At 30.2% G+C, this 23,951-nt stretch overlaps 1 protein-coding gene and 1 pseudogene across 1 annotated transcript in view; both read right to left on the minus strand.

Moving 5' to 3' along the window:
* Positions 1-511: 511 nt before the first annotated feature.
* LOC113366248 lies at positions 512-8,383 on the minus strand (annotated as a pseudogene).
* A 6,945-nt stretch (positions 8,384-15,328) lies between these two features.
* Positions 15,329-23,951, minus strand: part of LOC113366091 (serine/threonine-protein phosphatase 6 regulatory ankyrin repeat subunit A) — a 33,997-nt gene continuing 25,374 nt past the window's right edge. The window contains exons 8-25 of the mRNA XM_026607642.1: positions 23,643-23,741; positions 23,116-23,418; positions 22,790-22,966; positions 22,371-22,715; positions 22,098-22,306; positions 21,711-22,011; positions 21,453-21,648; positions 21,171-21,370; positions 20,843-21,088; positions 20,479-20,769; positions 20,206-20,412; positions 19,707-19,948; positions 19,196-19,644; positions 18,607-18,717; positions 16,861-17,072; positions 16,073-16,201; positions 15,868-16,006; positions 15,329-15,594 (exon numbers count right to left, since the gene is read on the minus strand). Of these exons, the coding sequence (XP_026463427.1) occupies positions 15,329-15,594; positions 15,868-16,006; positions 16,073-16,201; positions 16,861-17,072; positions 18,607-18,717; positions 19,196-19,644; positions 19,707-19,948; positions 20,206-20,412; positions 20,479-20,769; positions 20,843-21,088; positions 21,171-21,370; positions 21,453-21,648; positions 21,711-22,011; positions 22,098-22,306; positions 22,371-22,715; positions 22,790-22,966; positions 23,116-23,418; positions 23,643-23,741 (4,122 nt within the window). The remainder of the gene's footprint in view (positions 15,595-15,867; positions 16,007-16,072; positions 16,202-16,860; positions 17,073-18,606; positions 18,718-19,195; positions 19,645-19,706; positions 19,949-20,205; positions 20,413-20,478; positions 20,770-20,842; positions 21,089-21,170; positions 21,371-21,452; positions 21,649-21,710; positions 22,012-22,097; positions 22,307-22,370; positions 22,716-22,789; positions 22,967-23,115; positions 23,419-23,642; positions 23,742-23,951) is intronic.

Genomic DNA, 23,951 nt, shown 5'->3' on the forward strand with positions numbered 1-23,951 from the left:
ATACTTTTTCAAAGAAATTAAAAGATTTAATTTCAAAATTGTAATAAATAATTATTAAGGAAAACCGTCAATAATGAAAATTTCGTTCATTTATTATATATTTTTTAATTTTTTCGTTTCTGTAATGTTATACTAGTTTTTTGCTTTGAATTATCAAAGAAAATATATAACAAAGTTCTAAGTGATATTTATTAAATAAATCTAAAATATTATACTTAAAAACATCATAATTAAATAAATTATTGATGAGATAAAATTGAACATATTTGCATTTAGTCAAAATTCGTTATTGAAAAAATTTCTCAATAATAGTTTATAATAAAAATAACAAATTACTTCCTAATTTCTGATTCAGTTCAATTTTGAATCGATTTCTATGAATGGAAAAAATATTTATGCATCTTATATTACGTATCATGATCCTTATTATTTGTGAAATATCAATATAATATACTTGCAAATGATTGGCTGTTTTACATAACATTAGAGAGCGCAGTTCAAAGTCATGTTTCTAAGCATTTTCATCCGAACTGCTGTTATGATTATGGTTTGCAATCAAAAGACATATGCATTTTGACACTATCCTGTTTCTTCAATTTGTAGGTTATAGAATTATTTCTTGGTTTACGTGTTTAAAATGTCTTTCGACCCATTTTAACATTGTTACAACTGAATCTGTAGAAGGCAATCGGCGTTCAGCAGAGGTTTGATGATGTTTGATGATGCCACTCGGAAAGTAGCTGCCATACCTTTCAGGGCCTGGAAATTGAGAAAATTGACTTAGATTTAGAACTAAATCCTTATAAGAAATAGATTGTCAAAACATAATCTAAATTGGAGCACAGATTCTGGAAGTAGCAAGAATTGTGTGAGATTAGAAAAGTGAGGAATTATTGTCAATATCACAAATATTTCGAAACTATAATTTTTTATATACCTGCATGGCATCTTCATCAGTACACAGCATCTCCTGCGTATATAATTTTAATTCTTTCGCTCCAATCTACACCAAACGCAGTTCGCAAAATGTAAATTGATGCACGACCTGATGAAAATAATTAAATGAATTATTTTCGCAATATTCAGTTTAAAATCGTATTCATAGAATCAGAAAAAAATAATGAAATTGAATTCAAACTAGATCAATTTTTACCTTGTTCCATTGTACTGGTGGTTTCGCTTCTATAGCACAATGGGCATTTGCAGCAGTGAATCCAGACTTCTCGATCAAACTGTCTTGCTTGTTGAATCATACTCTGTCTAGCATACAATGGTGTCTCTCGATAATGGAATGTAAGCATTGCACCTTTATTTTCAACCCAAGCGCCATCTCTACACACCTGTGAAAATAATTACTTGAAACATAAACCATTTCTATACTAGGCACTTCGATCTAGTTACTTTACTGTACCTTTTGTAAAGACTGCAGCAAATTGCTTACTTTCTTCTCATACTCAATAGGCATTGGATGAACAAACATACTTCCATCAGATGTAGAATTTCTAAACCATGATTTCCTGCATAAGTTATGCCTTTCATTCCAACCATCTGTTTTACATTTTCAACATTACGTCCTGAAACTATAGCAACATATACATCGGGCATGTTGGATAGACGTTGAATCACGTGTTTGGTTTCAGGTGGAAGTGTTGCCAAATCTGGATGGGCGCAATTGGAGCCAAAGTACCATCGTAATCCAGAGCAATGCTAATTTGTCATTTGCACCAATGTATCTAACAGGATGATAAAATAAAAATGTGAACTTTTGCATTACTAAAATTTATTTTGCTGCTTTGTTTTTATTACTTTGACAAGTAATCATCAAAATCATCAATGGTAACTGGTTGCATGGTGGTTGCTCCAACTTCATCACGTTCTTCCAAAGAGTCCATTGCTTTGAGGAATGATCTCATCCAATGGTTGACATCATGAACTTTTCTCTTCTACGCAGATGGTTCATTCTCATTGTTCTTTCATCTTCAGGCATCGTCAAGGCTCTAAAATTATAGGATAATTGTAACTTCATCAATAAAAAGATATTTGATATCTAATACCTGTGAATTACTCTAGCAGCTTCGTCTATTTCATAAGGATTGCAAACGAGTGCTTCATGCATCATCTCTCCAGCTCCGGCAAATGGAGATACCACCAAAACTCCTGGTGGCCTCCGGATTTGGCAAGCTACAAACTCTTTAGCCACTAAATTCATTCCATCTCTTAATGGAGTTACTAAAGCCACTGCTGCATCTCGGTAGAAAGCAGCCAACTTATCTTGACCAACGCAACCATAAATATATCTAGAAAAAAATCACTTTATCAAAACTTATTCTCTATTTTATTATGATAGTTTAATTTATTAATAGATAAATAAATTAAATTATTTACCTGATTGGTGACCAATTGGGTGTCGTGAAGCGACCATTGATTCTTCCAACAAGTTGATCCATTTCTTCTTTTAAATCTTGATATTCTCTTACATCAGTTCTTGATGGCACAGCAATTTGTAAAAGCACAACCTAAAGGTAAAAAAAACTTAGGCCAAAGCATTTAAAATTTGTTTGATATCTATAAATTGTTAGTAAATTTTTATATTGAATCCCACAATTGTTCATATTCAATCGATAACTTTGCATGTGTCTGTAATCCATATCGTGTCGTTTGCAGTTTTCTCAAGGCGAAATTTTATTTACATTAGCAAAGTTGATAACTATTGTGAATCCTTATGTTGTTATTAATCCATATGAGATATAGATAGTATACACAGTACGATAACCCCTTTAAACTTGAAGGAACTGATAAGAGAAGTCTACCCTAATTAAAATCGCACACATGACTTCCTTCTAGAAGATGATAACAGTTTAATGTGTGCGCTCAATTACGCAATTTTAAAATTTGCTATTTTTATATTGATTTATGTTTTGGTCTAATTATTTCGATATGCACGTGACGATTGTCTCTTGAGTTCAAATACACACACACATACATTTGAAAATAAATGCATTGATATCATACCTTCTCCTGGTGCTCTGGATACTCTCCATCAGCATTTCGAAGGCTTTCAATCTATTCACAAGTCCCTTCGTATAATCTAATCTATCAACTCCTAAAACGATTCTTGGATTCGTCTGCATCAGCGTAGGAGCAGTTTCAGCAAGTGTGACAAATCTTTCGAAAGGAATACCAATTGGCAAAGGACGTATACGAACAGTTCTGCCTCCATGTTCTACTAACAAATTTTTACGGTCAACTCTGCAACCTAAATTTCTTTGGCAACAATCGACGAAGTTTAGACAATAATCTTGGATGTGGAAGCCGATCATATCACAACCTAAGAAAAAGAAATATTAAATATAATATATGCATGAATGAATATATATTATAATTAGAATAATGAACTTACCCAGCATTCCTTGCAAGATTTCATCTGACCAAGGAAAAAGTCTAAAGATGTCCCATGGTGGGAATGGAATGTGTAGGAAGAAGCCTAATTTGCACGGCAAATCATTTTCTTCAGCAGCCTAAATTTTATAAAAATTAATACCAATATTTTAATAATAAAATAAGTCAATTCTTGCTTGTTATAACATTAAAATATGGTTTATTACTCGCCTGCCTCAACCAATTGGCAGCCAACATCAAATGATAATCATGAATCCACACAAGTGGAGCACCTCCATGAGAATGTCCATTAGTGTGACCATTTTCTGAGCCATTTCCATTGGTATGCACACCATTTCCAGTTTCTTCTCTTAGGAATTTCCAAGGCTTTGACAGTTTTTGCTGCAAATTCTTGGTTGACACGAACATAGGATACCCAATGGTCTGCGCAGAAAGTGGCTCTATCTGGCATGGAATGAAATAGAGGCCAAAAGGTTCCATTGCAACAGCCGTTGTAGTAGGAATCGAAAATGTCTCGGTCCACATGGACAGCCACAACCTTGGGAATAAAAAAATAATGATAATTGGCTTATATGTATTGTTGTGCAGCAATGCCCACGAAAGGCGATTTGCCATTAGGGTTGTATTTGAGACTTTTAACTTCAAGTGAAAATTTATCACACTGCTTGATATCGAGCTGGCGGAGGTTGGGATCGAACCCGATAATAATTTAGCTTGATGATAATTAATTTTTCATTGAGAAGTTTACTTCAGTTGATGGTTGATAATGTCCAAAATGTGCAAAAAAATATTCTTCTGTTAACATCATTTTATTACATCGCACGCGACTTTGTTGTCACATTATAATTAATTAGTTTATCGTTTTCTTGAATTTGACCTAATTTTTAATCGATAAAGTTAGAGTCGGTAAACTTTATAAAAGCAGAAAAAAAAAATTATTTTGAGAAAAATTTAAAAATGATAATGATTAAAATACATTACAGTTACTAAGCTGAAGGAATATTTAGTACGCAGAATTGCGCAATTGAAAAATGAATATCAGATCTGATAATAATTGTTTAAAAACAGCTGAATTTAAAAAAAATACAATTATATATATATATATATATATTATATATATATATATATATATATATATATAAGTTATAGTTAAGTAATCGTTAAAGCATTTTCATAGTAGATTTGTTACTTTCTATATTCTTTTAAGCTAAAAGTAACTTCGTTAATTGAAATTAAAAATATAAGCAAGTTATAAATATAAGTGATCATTAAATGAGTTTTTGGAAAATTAGATATATTTTACCTAATATATTTAATAGTTATTTATCATATTCAGAGTACGTTATTTTTTATACCATTTTCTGATAAAAGTGGGATTAATACTGAAAATAAAGTATAAATATAAATGGTTATTCAAAAAGTTTTAATAGATATAGCTATATTATTTAACAAAAACAAATTTTGAAAAGGATATATTCATGTATATACATAACAAAAGTAGTGTACACAATTTTTTACATTTGTTTTTTTTATGATAATGTCAATTCCTGGGAAAAATTATCGAGACTAGTAATAACTAAGTAAATTGGTGAATCAAATATTTCTAAAAATGCATAGTTTCTCATATTAGAACGCTTCCAAATTTTCAAAAAAATATTTAAGACCAACATTAGCTAACAAGGAGAACCTTAAGTTTGCTCATGTAGGATTTTAATAAATTTTGCAAAAAACACGAGGTTGAAGGATTTTTCTTAAAATATATTGGCCTGAGCAATAACAAGTACGTGATCCTATTTATAAAAATTATTTAAAAAATAAGAAATTAGACCGTTATGATCGATTAAAAATAATATTTATTGATGGAAATATGTTTATTTCTCTTTGAAAAATAATTCAAAATTATTAATTTTCAAAAATTATTGAAGGGTAGTCCACCCACTACAAGGACGATATGCAAAAGGGCGTTCTAGCTGCCTATCCTGGATATTCAGTTTGACCAAATAATTTTATCTAATGAATCAATTTGGCAGATGATTCTAAGTATTTATTAAGATTAAACAAACTAAATGTCATTCCTGCGATGTCATTGCTACAAAAGTAGTATCTCAACAATTCGTCACTGACCTATGACATCGCTTCCGAACAATACATTAGGACACTTAGCAAACTTACAAACGATCACTCGTTATCAGTAAATTCTATACAATTTACAACAGTATTAGTTTATTAAGAATTTATAATCAGAATTGTTTACACCGCGTACGTAGTGACAAGTTTTGTCATTTATACTATTTCAAAAACGATTTTTTCGATTCGAATCGACGTGTGGAACACAAACATACGTATTTCACATGATAAAGATACTGAACTAGTTTTAACAACTTTGGATCCGAGATAAAAGCATTATTGTATAATCTGGGATAATAGATTACCTAAAGCTAACAAAAACATCTAGCTATTTATCTGGCATATATTCTGGGGCGATAGCGAATGAGCAAACAAATTTCCTAATTTAAGAAAAAGGAGATCTTAAAATAAAAGCTCAATCGAGATAATTAGAAATTGACATATATAAATAAATTTGAGGTCCAAAAAATTGCGAATATTTATATGTACTCGCCAACATTTTAATTATTTTGTTCTGCCAGATTTCCAAGATTTCATCGAAAACGGTTGGTCGTACCTTAAAAGAATGAGCAAACGATTTACAATAAAATTACGAATGAGGCTATAATTTTTATATGGTATGTGCCTTCATATAATATCTATTAACCTTCATATAATTTCTTCTGAGAATTTTTTCCTTATAGAAATTTTGCTGGATTTTCTCAAAAACACTAGTGCAAAATGATGGTACAACAGAAATATTTGCAATGCAATTGTAAATAAATGATTTAGAAATTGTTCGATGTCTGCATATAATTTTTCTAAGAATTGTCCAAATTTTCCTACATTATAGCAGTTCTGTTCGATTTGTAAAAGAAATTCAGATAACAATTACTTTGGCATATTGCTTCCAATTCTAGTTGACGGATTTGTCAAAAATAAATATAGAAAATATATTATTGTTTTACCTTTTTCGAAAGTAATCCTGCAGTAGGAGTTTTATCATCAGGGTCGGACTCCGGAATTTTTTCATCCGGATTATCCAAATGAATTCGGGCCATCCCACCCATACACCTCGTCCTTTTATTACTTACAGATACTGCTACTGGAGAACTCACTCCTAACTATACTAATATGCTGTTACTAAAAAAATATAATGAAAAAAAATTATAAAATCATTTCTATAAAAGAATAAATGAAAAGATATTCAAAGTGTTTCCAGAAATATAAAAGAAGTCTAGATCTACTAAATGTTACATGTGATTTTATTAAAAAAATTAAGGGCGGTTTATACTGAGCTTTACCTAATTTTTCTAGCAATGTGGATATAAAAATATTATATTAAAAAAATTAACATAAAATTATTATTATATCATATATCACAAACATGATACTCTAGCAATGTTTACTTATATGTATGTACTATCATATAATATTTTAAATTTATGATACGTGAGTGCAAATACTTAAAAAAAAATTTAGCACATGATATCACTTATCAGGAATCGTGTTAAGTAACTAATATGAATGTAACTATAAAATTTCCATTTAGTTTGAATGATATGATAGAAAATTGAAGAGTTATTTTCCTAATCGATCAATAAATTAATCTAATATATTAGAAATTTAAAATGTTGATTGCTATTTTATGAAAAAAGTTCTTTTATATGCGTAAAGTTTAATTTCTCAAGGAATAGAAAACTATTTTTTTGAATCATCAATTTAAAAATACTATTTGCAAAAACAATATCGGATTTTCTGCAAATTTAATAAATCAAATATATATATATTATTTTAGTTTATACTATGAAACTTCTGCAGACTTGTTTTTATCGATCAGACTAGTTTATCAATATATTCTGAATTATTTTATAAGTGCTAAATAACTTTTGTTTTTGATAAGATATAGTCACAATAACTACTTGAAATTTTTAATAAATACATATTTGTAAATAAATAATCTTATCATTCCTAACCCAGCTAAGGTGATTTGAGTAGTCAACTTTTAACATTTTTCAAGATTAATTTGAAATCCTAAAAGAAATATATTAAAATTAAAACGTTTAACATAGAATATTGGTATACTAAAGAAAACTAAAAAAATAACAAAATAAATATTTATAATTTAATTATAAATTTTATTTATAATTAAAAATTGTGCAAATTAGTACTATTTTGTTAATAGTAAACTAGTACTAAATTCTGCCGGAAACAAATTAGTCTCTAATAAATCTTTTTTTACATTTTTTTAAATAAACTTATATATATACAAAAAATATGAAATTCTAATCAATTCTGATGGTTGAATCTAAATAACCAGAAACCATAGTTGACAATAAAAAATCATTCCAAGTTGAAATATCTCATTCTGCATTGCGCACTCAAAAGAAAAAATCTGATAAAAATTTAGCAAATTTGCAGACAACCATTGGGTTGCCTGGGTTGCCATCTTCAAGAACGCAGTGCTATTTTAGGTTCTAAAATAAAAAAAACAGTATCTACTTTTCTTACCTGGCTTTCCTCTCCAAAGCTCCAGTCTTCTGATTCCTGACCAGAACGAAGGGCAAGCGATTCGACACCACGATCATACTTCCCTTAGACACAAGACCACCCCCATCATCGGACATTCTCGTCCTACGCCAACCTAAGCAGATTCCAAAACTTCTATTACACGAAAATTCAGGAAAGAAATAGTCTACAACACGTGTTCTTTATTGACACTGAATTGCCGGTGCAAATAAATGCATCGAGACGATTCGAATCGATAACCGATGATAGATTGATTGACAACGTATCAATGAGCACAATTGGTAGTAATGGATAGAGATTTTTCTAGAATGGTAAAAGTTCACTTTGAACAAAGTTTTGGGAGCACCCTGGTGTTGTCACACAGTTGACACAAAACTTTCACCAAAAAGGATAAATGGACACTTTTGGAAAAATCAACAAAATTTTTATTGGGCACTGACTAATTGAGTTGGTTCTAAAACAAATGGTGTGTTTGTTGGTTGTCGGGTTACCAAGACTCTAAAAAATATTTTGGCTGTGCCTGTTACTACTTTTTCCCAAAAAATCAGGAACAAATTCACTTTTTGAATACGCACTATGTGAACTCTCGTGATCTAGTGCAGCACTGATGATCACAAATCTTAGTTAAATATTGTAATCGTCCCGGCGTCTGCTCTGTATCTTTGTATTAGTAATATGATTTGTTTTATTTATTTATTGCGTGAATTATTTGATTGTATTTGTTACAAAGACAAAAGTCTTATCACTAATATATGTTAAAATACTAATAGACATATCATGCTGAAGTACAAAAATTGCAGATACTTTGGTGGAAGTGAAGATTTTGCAAATAGTTGAAGGATAGTGTTTAATAGAAATGTCATGGATTTATTCCTAAAATCTCTTTTTCTAGAAACTTACTCATTTTGATGTTAAATTTTGAGGGAACTAAAACCAATCAAATAAAAAAAGTAGAATTTCTAAATTTCTGAAACTCATATTTTTTTTTGTTACAATTTATTTTTGTTAATCAAGATTTAATGTCTTATTAACAAAATTGATATTAGCAAAAAAATACAAAAGTACAAAAAATGCAATAAATTGAATATAAAATGAAAAAACACGGAAACGCAGAATTTTGTTCTGGCACCTTTAAATGATGTTTATGTTAGATTTGCAAGAGCTACCCCATAATTCGATTCCATAAGTCCAAATGGGCACTATGATAGTTTTGTACAGAAGTACCTTGTTATCGAGAAAGATTTCAGATTTCAAACTCATAATATAAATTATATAGGAGATTCCTTGCGCCAATTGTATATTTTGAATTTTTTTACAAAGGCAAATATTTTATCACAAATATATCCGAAAAATCTGCCAAAGCCAAAGTGAAAAAATGCAGGTTTTTAGGTAACACCAAAGATTTTGCACATAATATTTTTTCTTGGAAATTGAACATATTGCCTGGTGAATGTATTCCAATAAATTGACATCTCTACATTACTGAAAGTAGGAGTATAAATTATAAATCAGCATACAATTTATTGGTACTGGTACTTGGAGTCAAAACAAGAAAAAGAGGAGTTTGCTATAAAATTTTAATTTATTACAATTCTGATATATTTAGTTCGAAGTAATGGTTATAACAGTTTTCACAATTTTCAATGCAAATATTTAATTTAATTTTTCTATAATTACTTCTAAGGTGCGGAGACTCAAATCTCTATTTCCAACCTTGACAATAGTTTTGTGCTAATTTTCACAATTAGCACAATTGCATGTATATAGGATAAAATTATCATCCTAAACACAGTTGCGATAAATCTGTATTAATGTAAATTTCCATTTGTAAACATGCAATAAATTTAAATTTATATTGCATAATCAAATCAACATCAGATGTGTTTGCATTTTGATTATTAGATAATTAAACGTGCGACTTTATCAATTAATTTGTCTCGGAAAGATATGGTTCTATATATAAATCAGAGGAGAATAAAATTATAGATGAAGTGGGGTAATAGGCAAACAGGTACAAATTTTACCAAGTTTGAAATTAACTAGGTGTAAAAGGCATTTTGCTATAAAGCAAGTTGCTTGCACTTCCTGATTGGCTTCTCAATCGATGAGATTAAGGATTTAGCTATTTAGATAAAATTGTCAACTGATTAAACTTCTTCTTCTCAAAGTTCTGAATAAGTGAGGTCTAAATAAACTTTGGACACAAACAGCAGTAAGATGGCTGTAAATATCTCAAATGATGACCTTCAATATATGATCAACACGAAGATTCAGCAAGTTGCTTTGAAACCTCAAGCCATATACCACTAGTTCGATGTATAATTGTGCTATTCTACTATAGTAAATTAATTTTATCTTTATTTTATTGTGAAATAAATCCATTCCCAACTACATAGTCCGAAATCGAAAGAAGATATAGCAATGTTTACTTGACCCATCGTTCGAAAGACACTGCCGAGGTCTGACTCTTATCTCGGACAAAAAAAATCTATTTACTTCTTATAGAAAACATGCACTACAACAATATGTGTAATATACGAATATTCTCTTCAATATGAGAAAACGATAAATAGAAAAAAATCATTAATTGTATTGATGTGCAAAGAACAATCGATATGAGATATCGACCACAAAACAACATCCAGATCATTCCAGAGAATGATAAATGACATCATGATAGCTAATTTATAAAATATTATTTTGTCGTAGTGTTGAAGTTATTTCATTCATTATTGGTAAAGAAAACTATGAAGGGTACTGACCACAATTTTTAAAAATTTGGGGTATACTAATATAAAAATTTATTGATGCCCAAGACGCAAGTTCTTGGAACATGATTTGTGGTTCTTTATGAAAACTTTAGAATTTGTTAATAAACTTTCTTTACTTGGATTTGATTCAATATTTTGAAATTAAACATATAAAACTTCTAAATTGATCATTGAGGCAACAGTTAGAGTCATGGACAGCATGATGTCAATCAGTAGTGATATCGGTTTTCACTAGAGGCATTGGAAATAGAGGCATTGCAGGAATAATAGTTTTTAGACATTGTAATAATAAATTCATAACGTAAAGACAAGCAAACCATTTGGGTTGCCATTTACAAAATGCCAAGATCTTTGAAAAGACACCATAACACCTAATAATAATGATCAACAGAGTATTTTCGTGTTCTTAACACTTATCTTTAAACTTGATTATCCAGAGCCTGGCAAAAGGTCAAAAATATGGCAGAAAATATTCAAATTTTCAATACAGAATGATATATGATTAGAAATTCACTCCTAACTGTTTAGATCAATTATGTTCCTGACAATTTAAAAAAAATCAATATATTAAATTATCATTATAAGATTCATCAATATCAATACTATTAATTAATCAATTTTCATTTCTATTATTACTACGAGTAAAATTTTGGGTCTGTGTTTAAAAAAATGTCCAGTTACATAAGATTATTAATTAATTAAAAGATAATGTCAAATTTATCATTAAGTAAGTAATGTAAGATTGTTTACAATGTCTTTCAAACAATAATTACACTTTTAATCAAACCAAAACTATATTATTCAAAACATCGTCGTATCAATGACCCCCAATCGAGTCGTAAATATCTTGTGGTAGAATAATCATATTTTAAATAAATATTTGTAGAGTAATTAAGTAAAAGTAATAATTACTTTACTAATATAATAAATCGGGAGATCTGGGGTATATTTTGAATTGGTAACTGGTGCAAAAGAGTCTCTTGTTTGATTTGTTATTGATTTTCTGTCGTATTTTAGATTTAGCTGAATTTAGCTGGTTTCAGCCAATAAATTCTAACAAATATCCATTACTATCTTTTAAAAAAATATGTTTGTGCTACTTAATCACATATCTCAAATATTTAAATACCATTTGTCAATATATAATATTGTCAATAATATTACACATGTTCTTAATAATTTTACCAGTAATTTATCGCCGATCTTTGCCACCAATACATAAAAATTATACAGGATAATTTAAAATGTAGCAATACATATTTTATCTTCAAAATTCTCTTGGAATTATTAAAATACAAAATTTCCGACGTTAATCTCTATTGGTCGTAAATTAGATTAAACACTTTTTGCTCGAGCTTTCAGTATTTTTCGGTGAACCAAGAATTGCGTAATTGACATACAATGTTTGTAAATATTAACATGTGCCTGCATTCTGATAAATCTTGTTTTGTCTTGGTTTATGAAATTGATTATTAAATTAATGTTAATTTGCTTGTATTTGTAGAAATTATTTGTATAGAAGTACTTTTTTGTTGATCGATCTCGGTGGAATTTGAAAAATGCATAATAATAATGGTGATAATAATTTTATGATGTACGAGTTTATTAAACAAATATATATTTTTGTGGAAAGAATGTTTAACACGTAAATTGCCAAGTCAGTTATACGCGAATTGATAGAAGGAGCAAAAAAGTTTTAATATAGAGCTACATCAGCCATATTGTGACATAGAAAATAGGAATTTTGGCAAAAAAATTTTTTTGGCTAATGTATCCTATAAACTTTATAACAAATTCAAAAAACAAATTATAAATTTTTTGTCAACGTTTTCGCCAAAATTCTTAAACGTTCTGAAAATTTAAGAAATTGTTCGAAAAATATCAGTTGGAAATCTTGCTAATTAGTTTTTGATAAAGATCAGTTGTGCCATTTTTTCAACTGAGTCTTGAAAAACAATAGTTTGACGATTTCAATTGCATAGTGATAGAGTTCATATACTTAAGGAACATTTAAAAATTTATCAAAGTTTGGTAATAAATAGTCAAATGTTTTCTTATCACAATACATATATACACATCAAAAAGATCATGCAACTTTATTAAAAAAAAATGCCACTTAGGCCTAATTTGCATTTAGATCAAATCACATATAAAAAATGTCAAAAATGATTTTTAATAATTAAACATTTATATATGCAATAAATTTTTATGAATCAATTGCAGATATTGTAAGTTTGTTTGGAAAAAATTCATTAGAATTCATGACAAAAACTTCAGCATAAAAATGAACAGTGGTATTTTTGGTCTTTACAATTTGTAAAATTACACATATCTGGTTTATGCATCTTGCCTTGCGACTAAATGCCACTAACACCTAGTCAATCAACATTTTCCCTCACCTGTATCATTACATATCCCATTGCTTTTAGAATGTCTCCCATTCAGCTTTTCTTCACTGTTTTCCGAATAATTTACAAACATATCTGTATCACGATAAAATCTCTATCACGATAATATTTTAGTATCACTTTTATCACAATTCACTGATAAAATTAATTTTGACCTCCCTCAACTTTTTATACTGTACTAAATATCTTATATATGTGTTCTTGTTCCCGTCACATTTGTTAATGAAATTAATAATCGTGCGCAACTTGGTGCAATGCAAAGAATATTGTGAATTACTTGCTAATTGTTTGCATTTAGCATACAATGGTGATATTTTTAGATTAATTGTTTTATCTATTTTTATTTAGATACTTTTTATTTATGCGAGGAAAAATACACAGAGATTGTTGGTGAGTCCGTAAGACACGCGCTAGATAAAATTGTTTTATATCCATACTTTTATTTTTATCGGTAAAAATATTCCAGTAGTGTAAATTATAATTAATTTTGTATGATAATTATTTATTAACATTTTGAAAGAGATGTTTATGGATTCCGAAATGATAATTGTATATTGTCTCGATGTTTCAAGAAGTTCTGAATCGTTTGACTCCAAAATTTAAAACGGTTTGTGTATAGAAATTGAATTTTGACATTTGGTAAATGCCAGCTGCACCTAGTTTATTCATTTCTTTTATCTAATTTTAGATAACTAAATTAGATATTTCTAATAATTTTGTGGAATGAAATACTATTGTTATCAAAAATCTTACATCAACTGAAAACTCTTGCCGATTTAGTCGATTCAAGAATTACATATGTTATGTACTATAAAAATGATTACAAATTATAGTTGCAGAAGTAATTTTGGAATAATTTGTATAGGAAACGTTTCTGTTTCTTCAGTTCATTGCTTGAAATTTAAAAGATTCAAATAAATTTTCTGTCTAGCCTGCATCTAAAAATTAAAGATCAACATTGTTTTATATTTTATGAAATGTCTATTTCAATTGATTGAAGGTGAAAATGAGTTTATCCAATGGTTTAGAACCTCTGCTTTGAATATTATTTAAACACTCCAAAAATTTTATAAATAAAAATATATTTTCCCACATCTGTATTACAAATTATGCATATTAATATTATATACAATAGCTCCAAGTGCTTAACTAACATAATTATTATTTTTAATTATTAACTTCTTCAAATTATTAATAAGTGCTATAAATATTTTTTATTTCAATTTACAACATTATTATACACATATAGTAGAGTATAAAATGTATAAAAAATCTAACACACCTTATTACTATATGTTTAATTTAATGGAGTTTACTTTGAATATTAAAATTAAGGTTTATACAAATTATTTTATCATTTATTTCAAACAGGGTATAGATTTATAATTTTTTATATTAAAATCTTAGGTTTTCTTAAACTATTTCATATTTGAACTTGATAACTCTTGTAATTTTTGATAATTTGATCAAATATTTGCTTTCGTCATAATCAGTCCTTATATTGATATTTATTGCATATTTTTTTTGTCAAGTTTATTTCATTTTATAAACAAGCATCGCACTCTATATACATACATATTAATCCATTTATAAAATTTAAAATCTTTTGTATTTGCCGTTTTTACATTTTGTAAATATCTCAGCAATCATACAATTTACTGGAATTTCGAAATTAGTTAGTTGTTACAAATATTTAGAACCACCAGTTTCTAATAGTTTTAATATTGCACCATGTCAGTCATATTATGTGTGACATAAAAATAGTGTTTTTATAGATATTGTGGCGATATTTTTTTCCTTGATGCATTAAGTTTTCTTGATACATTTCCAATTTATCTAATAAAGTTACCACACCCCATGTGATTTTTTTCTGATTCTCTGATTATCATGGAGATTAACGAGTTAAAATTAATAAAAACAAAAAAAAAATTCTTATGTTGATCTCGAGATATAAGAATACTATTGTTAGTTGATTGTTTATGAAAGCTCCATGCTAAAATACTCATCCTCAATCTTCGACTAGACTATTGAAGTCCATCATCCAAATTATCTTCAATCACCGATGACAAAAACTTTGGTTCAATTTGTTAATTCTTCCTAAGTCATTCCTTACATTTAAGTAGTTGCCGTCGTAATAGCGTTCATAGGATTGATAGCATTAACAGCATTAATATTATTATGTCCTGCAGTTTCAGTGACCATAGACGTTGTGTCTTCAGATTCCTTGATGGAAGATTCCTCTGGATCAAGTCCCCACAAAGTTCGGTACCTTTTTGAAATTGCCTCCCAATCGGCGACGTTTTCTATGCGCATCGTATTTGCAGTAAAACTCACCTGAGATCCGAGTGGACTCAGGTGGACGACTGAGAGGGCTACAGGCTCTGGTAAAGATAATAATATATATAAAAAACAGTTCACACATTTACATATTTAGTAAAGTGTTTTCAATTATTTGTCTTTGTTTTTGGTACAAATACTTAAACTCAAAATCGTACTCATGTATTAGCATTAAAAACCATCTACTGTCACTATTGTTTTCGATTAAAATGGTTGGTAGACGTTTTTGACCAAATCTTGTTTCAAGATATCCAGAATATTCATTTTAATGAATTTTTCTGAGTTGTAATATTATGCAAAAGATTAAAATTAATTACCTCCTTTTGGTCCAACTTGTCCTTTCTTCACCTTAGATAACCATTTGGCACCAGCTTTTGTCCTCGGACTTCCCTGCGACCTCTGCATTCCGCTCATCATATGAATTAAACTCGGTTTCTTTTTCTTGGTCATCTTCATCTGAAGAAGACATTTATTTCATAGTTCCATATTTATTCAATTATTATTATTTTATTGATTTATTACCTTGCAAGCGTTCACTATCCATATGAACCATGTGGTTATAAGATTTAGTGGTGAAGGTGCAGTACTCGTCCGATGCATATTTCGAATTAGTTTTGATAATCCAAACTTCCATTCGATATCAGATTGAGCCTAAATTTAGAATGTAAATAAATGGTAATAATTGCTTATCATAAATTTTATCTGCTTGATTTTAATTGGTATTTTTTAGTAAATAATCTAATTATCTTGGATAATCACCAATTTTACTTTATCCAAATATGCAATACAATATCTAACAAAATAGTATAATGATATAATAATTTCAGTAATATACTTTAACAAACAGATTCAATTATTTGATTATACCTACTTACCAATATATATTTGGTAATTTATATTTCTTGTTACCTGAATTCTCTGATAGGTATCCGACATCATAGCAATCAACAGATTGATAAGTACAACAACTGACACCAACATGTAAATTCCGAATACGATTTTATAAAGATATATAGTCCATGCTGGTTGTATTTTTATACTTTGTTCTCTGGTTTGATCAGTAGTCGTTTGGCCGAAAACGGCAAAGAATAATAATTCGAATGAAGATATTGGATTTAGAGTCACTATTAGATGAAACCAATCCAATTGGTGAAATGACAAATTAAGAAAATAAAATTAGGATCCAATACAATTTCCAGTTAAAATATGTCCATGTTTTGGTCCAGCAGTTCCAGATCCATAGTCCATCATCAGTTATCGGAAATAAGAGAAAAACAAGAACAAACAATTAAAATCCTGGTATATTTTACCTGTATGCGTTGATATGTATCAGACATCATAGCAATGAGAAGATTTATAAGAACTACAACGCTGACGAGCATATAAACTCCAAAAACAATTTTGAATAAAGCTTGGGTCCATTCGGGTCTGCTCTCAGGGACGTAGTTGAGGTCATCAGGTGTTGTCTGCCCAAAAACAGCAAAGAAGAGCTTCTCGAATGCATCTATCGGGGTCATCTTGGCTGCCGAAAGGCGAAAGGAATAAAATTTTGGGGATAAGGTGGTTATTTGGACAGTTGGATGCTTGTGCAGTAACAAAAATGCAGTTTTTTCAAATCCAGAAAATCAAGCTTTTGGAAAATTATATCAGTTTTGTAAAACATATAAGCAAATTTCATTATTTAAACTTAAAGCAACACATATAATCAAAAAAAAAATAGACACCTAACAACAAGTAAAATAATATGGAAACTAGTTACATTTAAATAAAATGGTATGCAAAAATTGATTTAAAAAATAAATTTAAAATTTGAAAGATTTTAATCAACATTTAGCATAAAATAAATATAAAGCTAACAAAATTGAAAAAGTAAAAGTAAAAATCTCACCTCTAACAAAGAACATCGAAGTGCATTGAACAGATCGGGCATTTGGAACATTTTCACAAAATGATTCTAACACTTCTAAGAACACATATCTACAAAATTGTCGAAGCATTCTGATTTGTAAAAAGAATATGTATGTAACTTTTGCAATAGTTTAAAACTGTGTATTTAAAATACAACATATTTTATAAATCTGTTTGTTCAACCATATTCTTTTTATTTTTGAATCTTTTACGACTGCAACATCCATTTGATGTGTATTTTTTCTATAAAATTAGTGGATTTTTCTAAAACACAAATATTGCTCACTAAATTCACAACAAATTGGGTAATGAAGTGTCTGCAAAATAAATCCATGAATTAATTCAATGAATGCTTTATTCGGCTGAAATGAAATGATTCATTATTTTTGTAAACAATAATTATGTTGCGGCCTGTAAACAAATAGAACATTTCCATATTCCATTTACAGGGATGTGTAATACGAAAACATGTAAAATCACTGAAAGCACACAAGAGGAAGGAAGACGTCACAAGAACGATTTTTTTTAAATCACAAACAACTAACAAATACATTGATTTCAAACAAATGACGGGACGATCACAATTTTAGCACACGCGAAAATCTAACAACAAACAAATTTTGATTATGAGAATACTTTGTGGAAAACTAGATAGAAAAAATTATACATTTGTGTAAAAAGTTTGCCAAAAATGAGTAATTAAAAGCAACATCCACTTTTGGCATTTACTTTTTATATTTTGGTCCATTTGAATTCTTTTATTTTTAATACTGGAAATTAAACTAAAATGAATAATTATGTGACAATGGTTTATGTTATATATGTTAATTTAATTATATTGTAAAATGTTCTTAATTCAAATTCAACTACCAAAATTTTAAAAATAAAGTTAAACGATTTTACAAGTGATTTATTCGAGGCTGATAAGACAAATTCGGTATAGTCCTTATCTGGTGATATATAGAAACTTTGAAGGTCTTACTGAAAAATTCTGTACTAGTTGCATCAATCAAATTTTGCATTTACCCAAATAAAACTGATATTAGAATTCAGGTATTAGAATTCGGTTAACTTGTGAAAATATAACATATTTCCATTATCACAAATAGTTTTCCTCAAAGATTTTCACAAAAATCGTCTTCACTTACTCCCTGGTCTGTGCTTTCGTCGATAGTGTCCGTAATAATAGGTTCTAGTGGTATTATGCCAATCAGGCAACCATTCTGCATCAGTAGATCGAGGCACTCTCTCCTTAGAACCTATATTATATTAATAATAAAATGAATAAAACGATATTATTAATATATTACCTAAAAAGGAAACAAGGCATTAGTCACACTAATTGGAAAAACACTCTTTTCTTATTGCAATGTAAGCCAAAATGTATTTTTTAATTAGTTAAAATCATGCAAGCACTTAGTCAATTAGTCTTTTTAACTAATACTCTTATAAATTAAGAGTACTTGTTTTCTTAATTATTATTATTTAATGACACAATATTCGACCTTCTCCCATAAATAGAAAATCGCTTCAAATTATTATTGTTTAATAAATAAATAAGCTTATATTGCAATTGCAGTTATCTTCCAAATGTAAATAAGTCTCAAGGTGATTCATATAATCTCAATCACATTAACGTTGGCGTATCAGTAAATGTTTATGACTGACCGTTGAATGTGTTTGATATTATCACTTATTTGGTACAATATTATATTGAACTGAAATTTTGATACTGACCGTCGCTAAAATATCCTTTATCCTGTCGATTTAATTTTCTTATGGCATCTGGAGACAATTTATTCTCAAAAGGCTGATTCAGCGCGACAATGTGCATGGAGAAACCAAACACGAAGATTGCTAACACAGCAAGAAATCTTGCCAAGTCTTTGAGCAAATCTCCAATGATTATAGCCCAGGGTCCAAAAAGGTGATGGAAGGATAAAAAATCTAGAATCTGCACACAAGCCAGAAGAAATGATAGTGCGAAGCATTGGTTTCGACAATACATCAATGTTGCCCAGTATTGTTTTTCTACAAATACTATCCCCGATAGATGCACACCAACACCACAAATTCCAAAAAGCAATACCATCAGTTTTATTGAACCCAATCCTGATTTATCACTTGGATTTGTAAGTTCAAACAAAAGTAAACCACTGAGCCATATTAAAAGTCCCCATTCATACCTGTAATTAGAATTGGGTGAATATAAATACTTCTTTCATTATTGATTTATATTTCATCTTACCAATATGGTAGAAGACTAGCTCGGACGACTGGATAAATAGGTGTAATGCCAACGATCATAAGATGTATCATCAGGTATATGTGCGATGTCAAATAAGACATGAATTTAATTATTGGTACTTTATTATATTTGTGCCCTAATGGTAAAGTAAAAACCACCCAAACTGGTGGCACTATGATGAAAACGAAAAACAGCAACATGATTTTCCACGCCGGCCAGGTGAGTGATCCTCGCCAGAGTTCCTAAAATGGGAAATTGACTTAGGAAATTGTCTAATAAATCTTACAGATGTGATTTAAATTAAAAGCATTATTTTTTATACATAACTGGGGTTGTCAGATGAATTCTTATAAAACTCTGTTGTATCATTGTTTTTTTTAAAGAAATTCAAAATGAACATGAAACTTGATATCAACATGCTCTACAAATTTTTGATGAATACTACAGATAATGAAATAAATTTGGCAATTAATGTCTGACAACCCCACTTAGGACCCACCTGAAGATACCTCTGTACAACTGTATGAGCAATAACTTCCTTTTGTTCATTTTCGATGAGCACGTCCAAAAATTCTGTATTCATTCGATCTGTTGATGTCAATACCCTACCAGCAGAATCTGCTCCTGCAGCTAAAGCTAATAATTCAGTCGCCATCGTTTCGCATTGCTTTCCTGCTGCAATTAAATCTTTGGCCCGTTCTTTTTCCTATAAAAGCAATATTAAAATACAAAAGTAAATTTATTCCAAGTGTAAGTGATTTGGTTCACTTACCTTAGTTGATAAATTCATATAAATATTTGACAATTTGGCAGCTGTGTCCACTGGTGCTGGGCTAACCAGGACAAATTCTTCTATCGGTTTATTTCCATGGTTTTTTGAGCAGACCATTAAGTTATATACAAATCTACGATCTTCCATGAGACCATAGGTGTCATGCTCTTTAGTCATTAGGTACTTTAAAACTTCATTGTGACCTTCGGAAGCTGCAAACCAAATAGGAGCGCAGCCGTGATTTGTTTCACTTTTTGGCGATGCTCCTGATTCACATAACAACTTAACAACCTGGTTAAGATATGAATAACTTAAAACTTGTTCAACAACCATTTTATTGATTTATTAAATATTATTATCAAACCTCTAATCTTCCAGCTTTTGCGGCACAATGCAAGGGCGTCCAGCCATTTCGGTCTGTCGCGTTGATCTCAGCCCCTTGTCCCAATAAAACTTCTACCATTTGATAATGACCATGAGTAGAAGCTATATGGAGACCAGTTTTGCCATGTCTATCTGCACTATGTAGAAGTTCTGCAGATCTACTCAGAAGAAGACCTACCACGGACATGTGCCCTCCAAAACATGCCAGATGTAAAGGATTGTAACCCTAATGAAGGTATTTTATTACAATTACAACTTCATAATTAAAAGAATATTATAAATTATTAAAATTTTATTTATTATATTACATTTTCAGTTGTAGCAGCATCCACTTGCACACCGGCAGAATTCAGAAGTAATCTGACGACGTTTTCATTTCCTGAATAAGCTGCAAGATGAAGTGGAGTCATTCCAGATTCTGCACCTAATTCACCAACTAGTGAAGTCCCCGTTGGAGCGTCAGATTTTACAGTTCCAGGTACATGAGTTAACAATTCACGAACGGTATCTATAAAACAAGATAAATTATTTTATATGAAAATGATTTTAAAATTAACATTACATTATTCAAATTATTGCATATTACATACCTGCTTGTCCAAAATAAGCAGCAACATGCAAAGGTGTTAATCCTAACTTTTTACTAGATATTCTCAAAGAGTTTGTTGATCTCATAACTTCTAAAACAGTACCATGTCCATTTTGAGCAGCAAGATGAACAGCTGTAAAACCAGCTTTGTTTTCTTCGGTACATGATGCTCCAGCTCTAACTAAAGCTTTGACAACCTTAAAAAAATTCAATGTTAGCAAAAATATTATTTCCGAATATTTAGATCTGTTGGTTTTACCTCTGCGTGGCCACCTTCTGCAGCCAATTGCAATGGTGTTGAATCTGTTATTTTATTTCGAGCAGAAATCACTCCGTTCCTATCAAACTTCATCAATTCTTCTATCACACGAACACTTCCTTGCATGGCTGCTATATGGGCACATGTATTTCCATCCTTACTCGTAGCTGTCACTAATACTGGATGTCTTTGGAGAAATAATTTGGCAACGTCTGAAAAATTATTTTGCGCGGCTACGTGAATGGGCTTTTGACCTAAATCGTCGGTTGCATCTATATTAGCTCCGAGGTCAAGGAGTAACCTGAAGAAATAGAAACATAGAAAAAGATTTTTAAATGCTCCGCACTATTGAAATATGATTTGCAAAAATTATATTTTTATTCTAACTTGCAAACTTCAAGTTGGCCACTAGCAGCAGCAAGGTGAAGCGGCGTTTGTTTCCTCAGTGTTAAAATATCTATCACAGCATTATGATCCCGAATTAAAAATCGAACTAAATGCGCAAAACCATTCATTGCAGCTAAATGAAGAGCTGTTCGTCCAACTCGAGACTTTGAATTAATAAATGCTTTATTCGTCAGCAAAGCATCACAAACCTGAAAAAAATAAATTGAGATATAAGATCATTCTTGTTTGAATAGGCCGCATATACTTTGTTACCTGGAGGTAACCATGTTCTGCTGCCAGATGTAAAGCAGATCTGCCTTCAATATCAAAAACGTCTACCCTCGCATGATTTGCCAAAAGATTATTAACTAATTCCATATGACCCCTGTTGCAGGCGATTAGCAATGGCGTCCAACCTGCTGCAGATTGTCTATTCATGGCTTTTTGGATATCGGTGGCTGACATGTGAGCAATCATCTCTGACATGATATCATTGTTTCCCGCCATTGCACAGTAATGAAACGCTGATTCTTGACCAGGACGGGTTACAAGTGATACATCTGCTCCGTGCATTATAAGTATCCGGACGATCTCTTTGTCTGAACCAGGTATTTCAACCTAGAATAAAAATTATAAATTCAATAATTTGAAATAATCTTTTTTTTATATTTATATGGTATTCCACCATTTACCTTGTCAGAGCTGATGTTGCAAGCACAATGCAAAGCTGTCGCACCTTCATCATTTGTTAAATTAATGTAATTTGTGGCTATTTCTGCTCCATGTTTTGCTTCTACCAAATCTATCAAATGCTTCACGATATCTGCTTTGCAACTCCGACATGCTAAATGCAGTGGTGTTTCACCATTCTGAAATAATAAACCAAGACTTTTTCAATTTCAATTTCAATTTTACCTAAATCTGACACCAATCTTATATCTTAATTAAATATCCAAAATAAAAAATTAAATAGTAATTTTGCTTCAGTTACAATATTATATAAATATTTTGCTCTTACTTTAGATTTACACAATGGATCACCCCCATCCTCCAACAACAGAAGCAAAGTCGCCAAATTCCCATGTTGTGCAGCCACATGCAAAGCAGTATATCCGTCTTCAGTGGCATGGTTTGGAGCTGCTCCTGATTTTAGGAGCATCAGGGCACAACGGTCACCATCAGGAACACGAGCGGCAATATGCAGCGGAGTTTCTCGTTGTTTACCGCCTCGGACATGAACTTCTGCTCCATAACCTAAAAGGGTTTCGACCACTGCTGGTTTGGCAGCTTCTACAGCTATGTGGAGGGCCGTGTAATTGTCCTAGTGAGTAAATATTTGAAATTTTCATATCATTCATAATGTGGATAAAAAATTAAAGCAACAGAATTGATTTGTTCATTGATAAAAAATCAGAGGTATTGATTATCTGCTACTGATCCAAATCTTTATTAGATAAATAATAGTCTGTGCAATCACACAATATATGTAATTTTAGATTTTTCACACCAGTTAATACATATTGTGACTAAAATTCTACAACTCACATTCGTTGTAACATCAACTTTTTCTCCTTTCTGCAGCAATGTATTTATTATGCCCACATGACCATATCTAGCTGCAGTATGTATACTCCTTGCGCCGCCCTAAACATTAAACATTGAATTAACTAAATGTTTAAAATTTTAATTTATTTATAGAAATAATATATTTTGAAAGTTAGTGTTCAGAATAAAAATCAATATAGCACTTCAAATTAAATTTGATAGGCCATACTTTAACAGTCATTATATGAGATATAGAAGAGAGCAAAAAATTGCTGCAAATTACTTATATTATTTCCTTATTTCAGGTGA

The sequence above is a fragment of the Ctenocephalides felis genome, unplaced genomic scaffold, assembly GCF_003426905.1.
Source record: "Ctenocephalides felis isolate EL2017-DRISC unplaced genomic scaffold, ASM342690v1 CF-g0.4_SCAFFOLD_01170, whole genome shotgun sequence".
NCBI classification, from domain to species: domain Eukaryota; kingdom Metazoa; phylum Arthropoda; class Insecta; order Siphonaptera; family Pulicidae; genus Ctenocephalides; species Ctenocephalides felis.